Below are 11,700 nucleotides of genomic sequence, written 5' to 3' on the forward strand. Positions count from 1 at the left end.
TCCTCACTCCCCCTGGCCCTGCACACCCGCCTGGGGGGGGGGGGGTGTTTAGCCCCCACTTCGGGCAACATCTCCAGCTTTCGGTCCGTGCTGACCTGCCGGGACCCCACCGCTGGGCCTGTGGAGCCGCCCGGCTGCCATCACGGTGGCTGCCATCACGGTGGCTGCCCGACGCCTCGGCCTGCTGGGGTGCGGGCAACCTTTTGGGGGGCGAACCAAAGCCCTGGGGGGCCCACAGCGCGGTGGAACAGGGCCCTGTGGCCCTCCCGGAGCCGCAGGGCCAGCCCCGGGGCCCACCGGCCCCTCGCAGGCCGCCTCCCCTCCGCCCGCCGCCCTCACACTGTCATGGCGGCGCTCCGGGGGGGGGGACGGACACACACACACACACACACGACGGACAGGAGGCGGTGCCACGTGACCCGCCTCACCGCCCTCCCTCCCCTCCACGCATGCGCAGTCCCCGCGCGGCGCCGGACCGCTCATGCGCGGCGGCGCCGTCGGTGGGCGGAGGAGGGCGACGCCGCTTCCGCCCGGCGCCAAGATGGCGGCGCCCTTTGTCTGGTCGGTGTCACGGTGAGCGCTGCGGGTGGCGATGTGAGGCCCCCGCCGGGCCCGGCATGGCAGGTAGCGGCGGGGGGGACCGGGAGGGGCTGCGGGGAGGCCGGGGAGGGGCTGGAGGGCCTGGGGGGGGGCCTTGGCGGGACACGGGGTCTGGGAGGGGAAGGGGGCTGCGGCCCAGCTCGCTGCCTGGGGGTCGCCCTCCCCCCCCAAAAGGAGCCGTTTTGCGGGGTGCGACCCGCGTTTTTTTGAGGGGAGGCTGCGTGGGCGTCCCCTCATCCCCTCAGCCCCCCAGGAGGGGCCTGTGGCAGCTCTTGCCCCCCGGATTTGCGCTCCGTGCGACCCCTCCACAGGCTGCTGCTGGGCCTCAGGCGGCTGCCCTGAGGGGAACGGGGGGCTGCTGGGGTCCTGCCAGCCCCCCCCCCCCCCCGCCCCGCGGTGTCCGTGTCTGCTGTGGGAGACGCACCTGTGTTCCCCCTCGGGGAGCCGTGGGGGGATTTGGGGCGAGGTGAGGAGCAAAACCCCCGTCCCCCCACGCGCGGGGGGCAGCTGCCACCCCCTCGGGATGCGGGCGGAGGTGTGCGGGGGGCGCAGCCCTGTCAGCCCACGGCGAGTCTCCTGACCCCGGGCGAGCTGCCTGCCTGCGCCGAGGACGTCGCCAGCAGAAGGAGCGGAGAAAACTTCAAAGTATCGTGCAGCAGCTCAGGGAAAAAAGGGGTTTTTTTCCCTCATTTCTGGCCTCTTTTTTTTTTTTTTGGCGTGATGACAGCCCGTCTCGGCTGTACGTGCTCTCTGCGGGTGCCGCATTTCACGGACAAGCCACGTTTCCCGAACTACATTCCTGCCTCGGAAGCTCCTGCTGAAATTTCAGGCACTGGGGGCAGGGGTTGGCGTTTGGGGGTTTTTTTGCAAGAAGATGAAGGTTTTGTCGTTCATCACCCGGACGCTGCAGGAACGTTTTATGGCAGAACTCAAGGCTTGGCCGTGCCTCGGCGGCCTCGCTGGCGCCCTGCCTGCTGCAGCCCGGGGCTCTGGTGACCTGCGGGCAGCCCTGCCTGCACAGCCCCCTCGGGACCTGCACGTGCGTGTCCCTGAGCCCGAAAACGAAGTGACCGAGGGCTCTGCCGCTTGCGTGCTCGCTCGGCGGGCGCTCGGCATGGCTCTGCTCATCTCTCTCCTCGCGTCTTTCCCCTTTTAGTGCCTTTTCACCACGTTTTTCCCTGCCTGTCGTCACTTGTGATTACTTTTTCCCTGCCTTCCAGCTGAACGCGAGCTCGCCTTCCGGGTTTGCTGCCGGCCACAAACTCCAGATCCCTTCTTAGTTCATAATTTGTCTTATTAGCTCATCTGTACCTGAATCCTTTGCTCAGATCAGCTCTCAACTCTATTTTTTTAACTGAAAATATCGCAGGCTCGGTTGCTGGAAATGAGGACAGACTCCCCTTCGCAGAGACTGAAAGGATTAGGGCTGCTTTGTTCCCCGAGCTGACACACGAGGAGGGAGATGACGGTAGGCGGAAAGTAAACCTTCTCTTCGTCTTTTATCTTCTCAGTGTAAGAATGGGTGGTGACAGCGTTCAAAGGCAACGTTGAAACCGCTATTTTTTTCCAATTGATCAAGGCTTTGGGGTTTTTTAACAGGCAAGACGCTCGGGTGGCAGGTACAGGGAGAGGTTAATGTCGTTAATAAGCGGGAGAGCTTAACAGAGCTCGTGTGGGCAGCTCCCCGGGACCGTGGCTGCTGTATTTATCTCGGCGGGCGTGGGTGTGCTCCTGACAAAGCTTTTCTGGGATGAACCGGGCGGGGAGAGACTCGACAGCCCCGGCAGGGAGAGGTCAGGAGGGGAAACGGCGCTCGTGTGCCTCCAGCCGGGCGAAACCGGGGGGTGCCTGCTCCTGGGGTGGTGATGCCGAGCCCCAGCCCCTCCCACAGGCCAGCTTTGGGTTTTCAAACGGCGATTTTCACCCCGTTTCTCCCAGGATGGCTGCGTAGAGACTGACTGGAGCACCGGGAAGCGGGAAAACCCTGGAGGAGAGCCGCCACCGCCTCGGTCCTCTGGCTATCCCGGCTCCTGGCAGCGCAGGGGTGAGTTCAGGCGCCCGTCCTGCCTTGCCTGGGTTTGCCGGGCGAGGAGCCCTGACACCCGCCCTCGGCACGGCCGGCAGCGCTGGGGGGCTCGCTGAATCGGTCGGGTGGGCCAGCGGCGCCTCCGTGGGCGTTTGCCCTCCCCGGAGCCCTCCCCGTTTTGGCACGGGGAAGGGGTTGGATCTCGGCCCCAGAGCCCCAAACTGGTCCCGAGTGGTGGCGAGGGACCTGGGTGGTGTTTCGGCTGCGCTGAGGGTGTTTTGATCCGGATATTTGGGATTTTCGAGGCTCGGAGTCGGGGATTTTAACGTGATCGCGGCTGCCGGGGGGCGCTGGGTTCAGGCACGAGGGTGATACACGGCTCGTCCCGACCTCTGCCCCGCTGCGCTCGCCTGCTCCCATGAGGCTGCAGCGTGACGGCACGGAGGGAACCGCAGGAAAGATGAAGTTTTTGGGGAGGAGTGGAGTTCCTTGGGATTTTTGCCTCCTTCGCAAAGCTCGAAGCTGAGGCGAGTCCCATCGGGGAGCGACGCCAATCGTCGTTCAGCTGCAAAGTGCCTCCTACAAAGGACTGAAAATACCCTGTTGGTGCATCCAACCGTCGTGATTTCTCGGGTCCTGCTGTGCAGAGCTTCCCAAGCGCCGAAGGCACTGTTGTTTGTCCTGCTGGGAAAATCCTCCCCTTTTTTTGTTTTTTTTTTCCCCAGAATTTCCTTCCAGAGCCGTACATCTGTGTGGGTTTAGACACAAACACGGATTTTTCTGGCTCTCGAGGGATGTATTTTGGGCCAGGCTGTGGGTGTTTGGTTAAAAAGCACCTCGTGTTTTGGAGAGCTGAGGGGAAAGTCGTGGCGCTGCGTTAATTGCCAAGACAAGTGGTGTCTTTTGGGAGCGGAGCTCTCGCTCGCCGCCCGTGCTCTGGAGGTGTCTGCGCTCCTCAGCCCTGACGGGGAGGATTTCGGAAGCCAAATCGATCCTTGGGCGGAAGATCTTCCGCCAGGCGCGCTGCTGGCACCCACAGCAGACAGGAGGAGGCTCCCTCTGCCCGCCGGGATCCGGAGGAGCCGCCTGGAAGCCACCTGGCTTTTCGTGGATCCAAACCGTTCCTCGCCTGGAGACTCCCTGTGCAGAAGAGCTGGTAAAGCAACTTCCACGGACTGGAAACCTTCAGGGAGACACCGAGGGCTGACTTGGCGCCGAACCCGAGTGTTCCCCTGGCCGTCACCCTGCTTCTTCCAGAGCTTTAGGGGCTCCCTGGCCCGGCAGGTTGGGCGATAACTGGATAGTCCCCGTCTGCTCTCTCCTCCCTCCTTGCTCACGGCTTGCCCACCGAGCGGTGGAACCGTCCCTCCAGCCCAGGCAGGGATGGTTTTTGGGAAACGAAGCCGTGTGAAAACTCTTCGCTCTCTACCACACACCCTGTGGGTGCAGCCCAGGAGAAAACCCGGCGCGTGGCGCCCCTTTGCTGACAAGGACCTGCTTGAAAAACGGACTTCAGTGGTGTTCCCAGGAGTTGGTGGCGTTCCTCAGCCACGGTCGTGCTTGGAGCAGGGAGAGCTCCCTCCAAAAACGCGAGAAAGAAGAATAAAAATCCCTCGGTATTGTGGCACGAGCTCTTAAAACGAGCAGGAGCTCGGAGGTTTTGATGAACGCTTCCCACGCTGCGCCCTCGGCGGGAGCGGTGGCACTCCGGTTTGCGGGGCCAACGGGGTTCCTGCTCGCAGCTTGGACGGGTTGAAGAGCAATAAATGTATTTTTGAATGCTGTTGGGGTGGCAAAAAAGTGTATTGGCTGTTAATCAGCTCCTTTTTTCGGCCCCGTGTGGGTGTTGTGGCTGTTCCAGGGGAGGTTTGGGGGGGGTGTTCGGGGGGGGAGGCAGGCAGCTGTAGCGAGGAGCCGGGGTTGTGGGGTTTAGGCCACGTTTTTTAACAAACTGTTTTTTAACTGTGACCTGCCCTGCTGCTTGGCCCTTTCCCACGTGGCAGCAGGATTTCACCCCCCAGCTGCCCGGGGTTTGGTGTTTTTTTTTTTTCTTCTCCCCGCAGCCATGGATTTCCCCCAGCACAGCCAGCAAGTCCTGGAGCAGCTGAACCAGCAGCGGCAGCTGGGTTTGCTGTGCGACTGCACCTTCGTGGTGGACGGCATCAACTTCAAGGCCCACAAAGCCGTGCTGGCGGCCTGCAGCGAGTACTTCAGGATGCTTTTCGTCGACCAGAAGGACGTGGTGCACCTCGACATCAGCAACGCGGCGGGTAGGCGGCGGGAGGGGTTGTCCTCTGTCCCACCGAGCTGCTGGAACCAAGCGGTTTGGGGCCGGGGGGGGAGGGTTGAGGGAGGCTCCTCAGCCTGTTCTTCCCTGCGCTTTGGGCTTTGGGAAGTTGGCTGGCTGAGGGGTGAGGTCGGTCTGTGGTCCTGTCGCCTCTTCTCGCAGGCCTGGGGCAGGTTTTGGAGTTCATGTACACGGCGAAGCTGAGCCTCAACCCTGACAACGTGGAAGACGTGCTGGCCGTGGCGGGGTTCCTCCAGATGCAGGAGATCGTCAGCGCTTGCAACGCGCTCAAGTCCCTCGCCCCGCCAGCAGGAAGCCCCGCCGAGAGCCAGCAGCCCCCCGCCGAGGGCGGTACGTAGCCTCCTCGCTTCTCCCTCGCTTCTCCTCAGCCCGGGAGGCTCAGAACTGCCCCACGCTCCCGCCACCGTCCGGCCCCACCTCCTGGGTACATCGCAAGGATGGCTGGATGCGGTTTGATCCCCTGGTGGGGCACCGGCGGTGGAAGAACTGGCGCTTCCTCGAATGTTTGTGGGATTTGGGAATCCTCCCGGCAGCCGTCGGGGCGCCCCTGCGCGGGCAGCAGGAGCTGGAGCCCGTCCCTCTTCCCTCGCAGGGGCCGACAAGGCGACCGTCGAGGACAAGACGGCGGTGGCAGAAGCACCGGGTGACCTTGACAAAACAAAACCGGTTCCTCCCAACCCAGGGGGGAAGGAGGAGTCGGCCGCAGCCGCAGCGGCGCAGCCCGAGGCGCCGGCGGAGCAAGGTGAGCCACGGAGCGGTGACGCCCCAAACCCCGCTGTCGCCCTCCGCCAGCGCACCCTGCCCTGCTGCTGGGCTCTGCTGCCTGGAGCCTGCGTGTCTCCCTGATGTCTGCAGGGGTCGATGCTGCCATCCCGGAGGGCCCCAGCGCCGAATTCCCCAGCCCCCCGCAGCCGGCGGCGAGCGTGGGCGGCGGCGGCAGCCCCGCGGCGAAGGGCGACGTCTCCCAGGGCGCCGAAACGGGAGGTGTGTTGGCGAGCGAGGGCGGCGGCGCGGCCTTCGCTGTCCCCCCGCTCCCTCCAGGCGGGCGAGGCCTGAGCCCTCGTGTGCCGCGCGGTTACTTCGGTCAGCGCCGGCTTTGCCGGGCGAGCGCCGTCTCCGGGAGCAGCTGTCCGTGGGGCGGAGCTGGGAGAGGTTGGGAAAGGCTGCTCTGCCCGCGTGGGCTTTGGGATTTTAGGGCTGCAAATCCAGGCTGACTCCAGGCCGTGGGCTACACACGATGGAGTTACCGGGATTTCCCCGCGTCCGGATCCAACCCCCACCGCCTTAAAGCCAGGCGCAGGGTTGGGGAATCCAGGTGGGGTTGGTGTCTCGGTGCTGCTCCCGGTCTTGAGCGTCTCCGTTTTCTGACCGCCTGCAGAGATGGAGCTGGAAGCGAAGGAGGAAGAGGGGGAGGTGACGGCAGAGGATGAAGAGGAGGCTAAAATCCCCGAGGAAGAGCAGCCCCGGTTAGAAAACGGCGAAAACGCCGAAGATAACGAATCGGGAAGCACCGACTCCGGGCAGGAAAACTCCGGTGAAACCCGTCTGCTGCGGTCGGGCACGTACAGCGACAGGACGGAGTCGAAAGCCTACGGCTCCGTCACGCACAAGTGCGAGGTGAGCCCGGCCGCGGCCCCCAGCGGGGTCTCCGGTCCCTGGGGGGGGGATGCCGGGTGTCACCGGCCGCGCCTGCCCCCGTCTCCCTCCGCCCCCAGGACTGCGGGAAGGAGTTCACCCACACCGGCAACTTCAAGCGGCACATCCGTATCCACACCGGTGAGAAGCCCTTCTCCTGCCGGGAGTGCAGCAAGGCCTTCTCCGACCCGGCCGCCTGCAAAGCCCACGAGAAGACGCACAGGTACGGCGGCGCTGGGCACCGGGGGGTGCCACAGGGCCGAGGGTGGCCGGTGGCGAGAGGGCGGGCGAGCAGCCGCTCTGCTTCGGGGGGGTCGGTGCTGCGGGGCTGGGGGCTCCCGGCAGCTTCGTTTGGGCAAGCATCGGCCGCGGAAAGACAGCGGCGGCGGCGGCGGCACCTAAAAACTGTGGCTTTTTGGTGCAAAAGATCAAATCTTTGCCAAATCCGTCAGCGCCGTGGGGTAGGCGGGGAGGAGGTTTCTCTTTCTGCCCCCGTCCTTCCCTTTTGCGTTGCTTCAAGGCGTCCTGGGGGAGCTGGGAATCGGGGCGGGGGGGAGCTGGGAATCGGGGCGGGGGGGAGCTGGGAATCGGGGCGGGGGGGAGCTGGGAATCGGGGCGGGGGGGAGCTGGGAATTGGGATGGGGGGAGCTGGAGCTGGGCCTCGGGGCATGGGAGCTGGGATCGGGGTGAGGGGAGCTGGGACTGGAATCGGGGCGGTGGGAGCTGGGACTTGGAGTGGGGGGGAGCTGGAAATCGGGGCGAGGGAGCTGGGTATTGGGGCATGGAGCTGGGATCGGGGCGAGGGGAGCTGGGACTGGAATCAGGGTGGTGGGAGCTGGGACTGGGGCACTGGGAATCGGGACGGGGGGAGCTGGGACCGGGATCGGGACGGGGGGAACTGGGACCGGGATCGGGACGGGGGGAGCTGGGACTTGGGGCGGGGGAGCTGGGAATCGGGGCGAGGGGAGCTGGGAATCGGGGCGAGGGGAGCTGGGAATCGGGGCGAGGGGAGCTGGGAATCGGGGCGAGGGGAGCTGGGAATCGGGGCGAGGGGAGCTGGGAATCGGGACGGGGGAGCTGAGACCGGGGCGAGGGGAGCTGGGAATCGGGGCGGGGGAGCTGCGAATCGGGACGGGGGAGCTGGGACCGGGGCGAGGGGAGCTGCGAATCGGGACGGGGGAGCTGAGACCGGGGCGAGGGGAGCTGGGAATCGGGGCGGGGGAGCTGCGAATCGGGACGGGGGAGCTGGGACCGGGGCGAGGGGAGCTGCGAATCGGGACGGGGGAGCTGGGACCGGGGCGAGGGGAGCTGCGAATCGGGACGGGGGAGCTGGGATTGCAGCGGGAACACTGGAAATCGGGGCAGTGGGAGCTGGGACTGGGGCACTGGGAGACTCGGGGCGGGGGGAGCTCGGCACGCCGGTTCTTCCCCCGCCCCGGTGCGATGGCCCCGTCTCCCCCCCAGCCCGCTGAAGCCCTACGGCTGCGAGGAGTGCGGGAAGAGCTACCGCCTCATCAGCCTCCTGAACCTCCACAAGAAGCGGCACACGGGGGAGGCCAAGTACCGCTGCGACGACTGCGGCAAGCTCTTCACCACCTCCGGCAACCTCAAACGGCACCAGCTGGTCCACAGCGGGGAGAAGCCGTACCAGTGCGACTACTGCGGGCGCTCCTTCTCCGACCCCACCTCTAAAATGCGCCACCTGGAGACCCACGACACCGACAAGGAGCACAAGTGCCCCCACTGCGACAAGAAGTTCAACCAGGTGGGTTGGGGCAGGGGGGGAAGAGCCGGACCCGCGGCGGTTCGGGTCCCTCCGGGGGGAGGGGGGGGGGGGCGATGTGGGGGCGGGGAGCTCTCTGCGTCCTCCTGTCCGTCCCCAGGTGGGGAACCTGAAGGCTCACCTGAAGATTCACATCGCGGACGGGCCCCTGAAGTGTCGGGAGTGCGGCAAACAGTTCACCACTTCAGGTGGGGCGGGGCTGGGAGGTGGTGAGGTCCCAGCGATGGGGGGGTTGGCTGGCCTGGAGTGGGGCAGGGACAGCACCAGAGAGGGATGGGAGCCGGAGGAAGGATTTTGTCCTGGATATGGGAGGGTTTAAACCTCTTCGCTGCGGTGCTGCGGTTGTGCCACGTGTATTTCTCTCCCCCCCTCTGCGGGGCCGGGCACCCTGGGATTGCCCCTGGAAGGAACCCACGGTCCAGTTTGTGGGTCTCCTCCCGTCTCCCCAAACCGCTGCCGAGGTCTGGATGAGCCCCCCCCGGAGTCTCTCCATCCCCTCAAAAATCAGATGCTTGTTCTGGCTGTCCCCACCCCCCCCCGTTCTGCCCCCGATCCTCGGCTCCGGGAAGCGGCGGGGCGGCACTCCCCGCTGCGTAAACAGCGCCGGGCTTTCCCGGGGGTGCTGGGGAGGGATGGAGGGAGGGCGCTGGCGTCCCCAAACCCTCACCCCTCCTCGGCTGAGCCTCCTCTACTCTCAGGGAACCTGAAACGCCACCTCCGGATCCACAGCGGGGAGAAACCCTACGTCTGCGTCCACTGCCAGCGCCAATTCGCCGACCCCGGGGCGCTGCAGCGGCACGTCCGCATCCACACCGGTAGGAACCCGGCTCTGCTCTTTCCCAAGGGATTTTTTTGGAAGAATGGGGAGCCCCCGCCTTCCCCATCCCCGGATTGACGATCCCCTTTTTCTCCCCCAGGAGAGAAGCCGTGCCAGTGCTTGATCTGCGGGAAAGCCTTCACCCAAGCGAGCTCCCTCATCGCCCACGTGCGCCAGCACACGGGGGAGAAGCCCTACGTCTGCGAGCGCTGCGGCAAGAGGTGGGGGTTCACCCCCTGAATTTGAGGGGGCACCTCCACCCACCCTCCACGGCCGGGTGCCGGAACGGCACCCGGCCGTGGAGGGTGAGTGGAGGTGCCAGGGTGTCACCCCTGGGGGGGGACAGGGATTGTAGTGACCCCCCCCCCCCCCCCCCGTCACCCCCAGGTTCGTGCAGTCGAGCCAACTGGCCAACCACATCCGCCACCACGATAACATCCGACCCCACAAATGCACCGTCTGCAACAAAGCCTTCGTCAACGTGGGCGACCTCTCCAAGCACATCATCATCCACACCGGTGGGTGCCGCCAGGCCTCCTTCAAAACCCCCCCGAAATCGTTAACACACCCCCCCCCAAGTTTTTCATCCAATCCCCCCAGTTGTTCATCCAGTCCCCCCAGTTTTTCATCCATCCCCCAGTTCTTCATCCGATCCCCCAGTAATTCATCCGATCCCCCCAGTTCTTCATCCGATCCCCCAATAATTCATCCATCCCCCCAGTTCTTCATCCATCCCCCCAGTTTTTCATCCATCCCCCCAGTTCTTTATCCGATCCCCCAGTTCTTCATCCATCCCCCAGTTCGTTATCCAATCCCCCAATAATTCATCCAATCCCCCAATAATTCATCCAATCCCCCAATAATTCATCCATCCCCCAATAATTCATCCATCCCCCAATAATTCATCCAATCCCCCAATAATTCATCTATCCCCCTAGTTCTTTATCCGATCCCCCAGTTCTTCATCCATCCCCCCAGTTCTTCATCCATCCCCCCAGTTCTTCATCCAATCCCCCAATAATTCATCCATCCCCCAATAATTCATCCATCCCCCCAGTTCTTCATCCATCCCCCCAATAATTCATCCATCCCCCCAGTTCTTCATCCAATCCCCCAATAATTCATCCAATCCCCCAGTTCTTTATCCAATCCCCCAATAATTCATCCAATCCCCCCAGTTCTTCATCCTCTCCCCCAAATTCTTCATCCATCCCCCCCCCCCCCAAATTCTTCATCGTATCCCCCAGGGGAGAAGCCGTTCCTGTGCGACAAGTGCGGCCGGGGCTTCAACCGGGTGGACAACCTGCGTTCCCACGTCAAGACGGTGCATCAGGGCAAGGCCGGCATCAAAATCCTCGAGCCGGAGGAAGGCGACGAGGTCAACATCGTCACGGTGGCTTCCGATGACATGGTGACGCTGGCCACCGAGGCGCTGGCTGCCACCGCTGTCACGCAGCTCACGGGTGAGCCTGGGGCGGGGGGGCCCGGAGCCATCCCAAAAGGGAGCTTTATCCATGGGGTGCAGCTTGGGGCGGCCCGGAGCTGTCCCGGAGGAGCTTGAAGGCTTATCCCCAGGGGGCAGCACCCCTTGCTGTGGCCTGAGGCGGGGAAGGGGTCACAGCCTGGCTGGAGCCCCCTCCTCACCCCCGTGACGGGCCAAATCCAGCGTCCCGCTCCAGCCGGGGTCCCCCCCGGCCTCTCCTCACCATCCCCTGCCCCTCCTCTCCCCCCGCAGTGGTCCCCGTAGCGGCCGCGGTGACGGCAGACGAGACCGAAGCGCTCAAAGCCGAGATCACCAAAGCGGTGAAGCAGGTGCAGGAAGCAGGTGAGAAGGGGGGGAAGGGGGAAGCACGGGGGGGGGTCGGCCGGTTCCTGCCCCGCCACCCCCCCACCTCAGGCTCCCTCCCCCCCCGCCCCTTTTCCCTCGCAGACCCCAACACCCAGATCCTCTACGCTTGCGATTCCTGCGGGGAAAAATTCCTGGATGCCACCAGCCTGGCGCAGCACGTCCGCATCCACACGGCCCAAGCCCTCGTCATGTTCCAGGCCGACACGGACTTTTACCAGCAGTACGGCACCGCCGCCGCCTGGCAGGCGGAGCAGGTCATCCCCGCCGGAGAGCTGCTCTTCCGAACCCGCGACGGCCCCCCGGAACCCCCCGCCGCCCCCCTGGCCCCTGCGCCTACAGCCGGGGAGGGTCAGCCCCCTCCCGAGTGACCCCCCATCGCCTTTATTTAAAAGACAGCTGCTTGGAAAGGATGTAAAAAGTGTATTTCTGGAAGGAGAGAGATGGAATAAATCGCAATATTTTCTAAGGGCTGCTGCTGGGGGTGGGGGAGGGGGGACACTGCGGGCATGTTGTAGCCCTCCCCCCGCCCCCCCGATGATGCTTGAGGTCTGGTCCGGCGGTGGGGGGAGGGAGGACAAGGGACCAGGGGTTGCTGAAATTAGGTTTAATCACGGCTGAGGGCGCGATCTATTGAAAATGGGGACAATGGAGGTGATAAAGGTAAAAGGGGGGGGGGTTGGGA

The 11,700-nt window shown here is 64.6% G+C and overlaps 1 protein-coding gene across 1 annotated transcript; it reads left to right on the forward strand.

Moving 5' to 3' along the window:
• Positions 1 to 551: 551 nt before the first annotated feature.
• Positions 552 to 11,466, forward strand: ZBTB17 (zinc finger and BTB domain containing 17). Its single transcript, XM_086476369.1, has 17 exons — positions 552 to 624; positions 1,970 to 2,068; positions 2,539 to 2,644; positions 4,690 to 4,896; positions 5,076 to 5,264; positions 5,527 to 5,691; positions 5,790 to 5,918; positions 6,313 to 6,551; positions 6,650 to 6,792; positions 8,034 to 8,334; positions 8,453 to 8,540; positions 9,051 to 9,167; positions 9,270 to 9,390; positions 9,557 to 9,687; positions 10,417 to 10,632; positions 10,905 to 10,994; positions 11,100 to 11,466. The coding sequence occupies exons 2-17, from the start codon at positions 2,063 to 2,065 to the stop codon at positions 11,384 to 11,386; spliced, it is 2,535 nt and encodes an 844-aa protein (XP_086332495.1). The 5' UTR covers positions 552 to 624; positions 1,970 to 2,062; the 3' UTR covers positions 11,387 to 11,466.
• Positions 11,467 to 11,700: the final 234 nt, after the last annotated feature.

This window comes from Leptosomus discolor, chromosome 20, assembly GCF_034619465.1.
Source record: "Leptosomus discolor isolate bLepDis1 chromosome 20, bLepDis1.hap2, whole genome shotgun sequence".
Classification (NCBI taxonomy): Eukaryota; Metazoa; Chordata; class Aves; order Leptosomiformes; family Leptosomidae; genus Leptosomus; species Leptosomus discolor.

Coding starts and splice junctions, on each gene's coding strand:
- ZBTB17 (XM_086476369.1), top strand. Junction 9,391..9,556: donor TGCGAGCGCTGCGGCAAGAG/GTGGGGGTTCAC, acceptor CGTCACCCCCAG/GTTCGTGCAGTCGAGCCAAC. Junction 9,688..10,416: donor GCACATCATCATCCACACCG/GTGGGTGCCGCC, acceptor CGTATCCCCCAG/GGGAGAAGCCGTTCCTGTGC.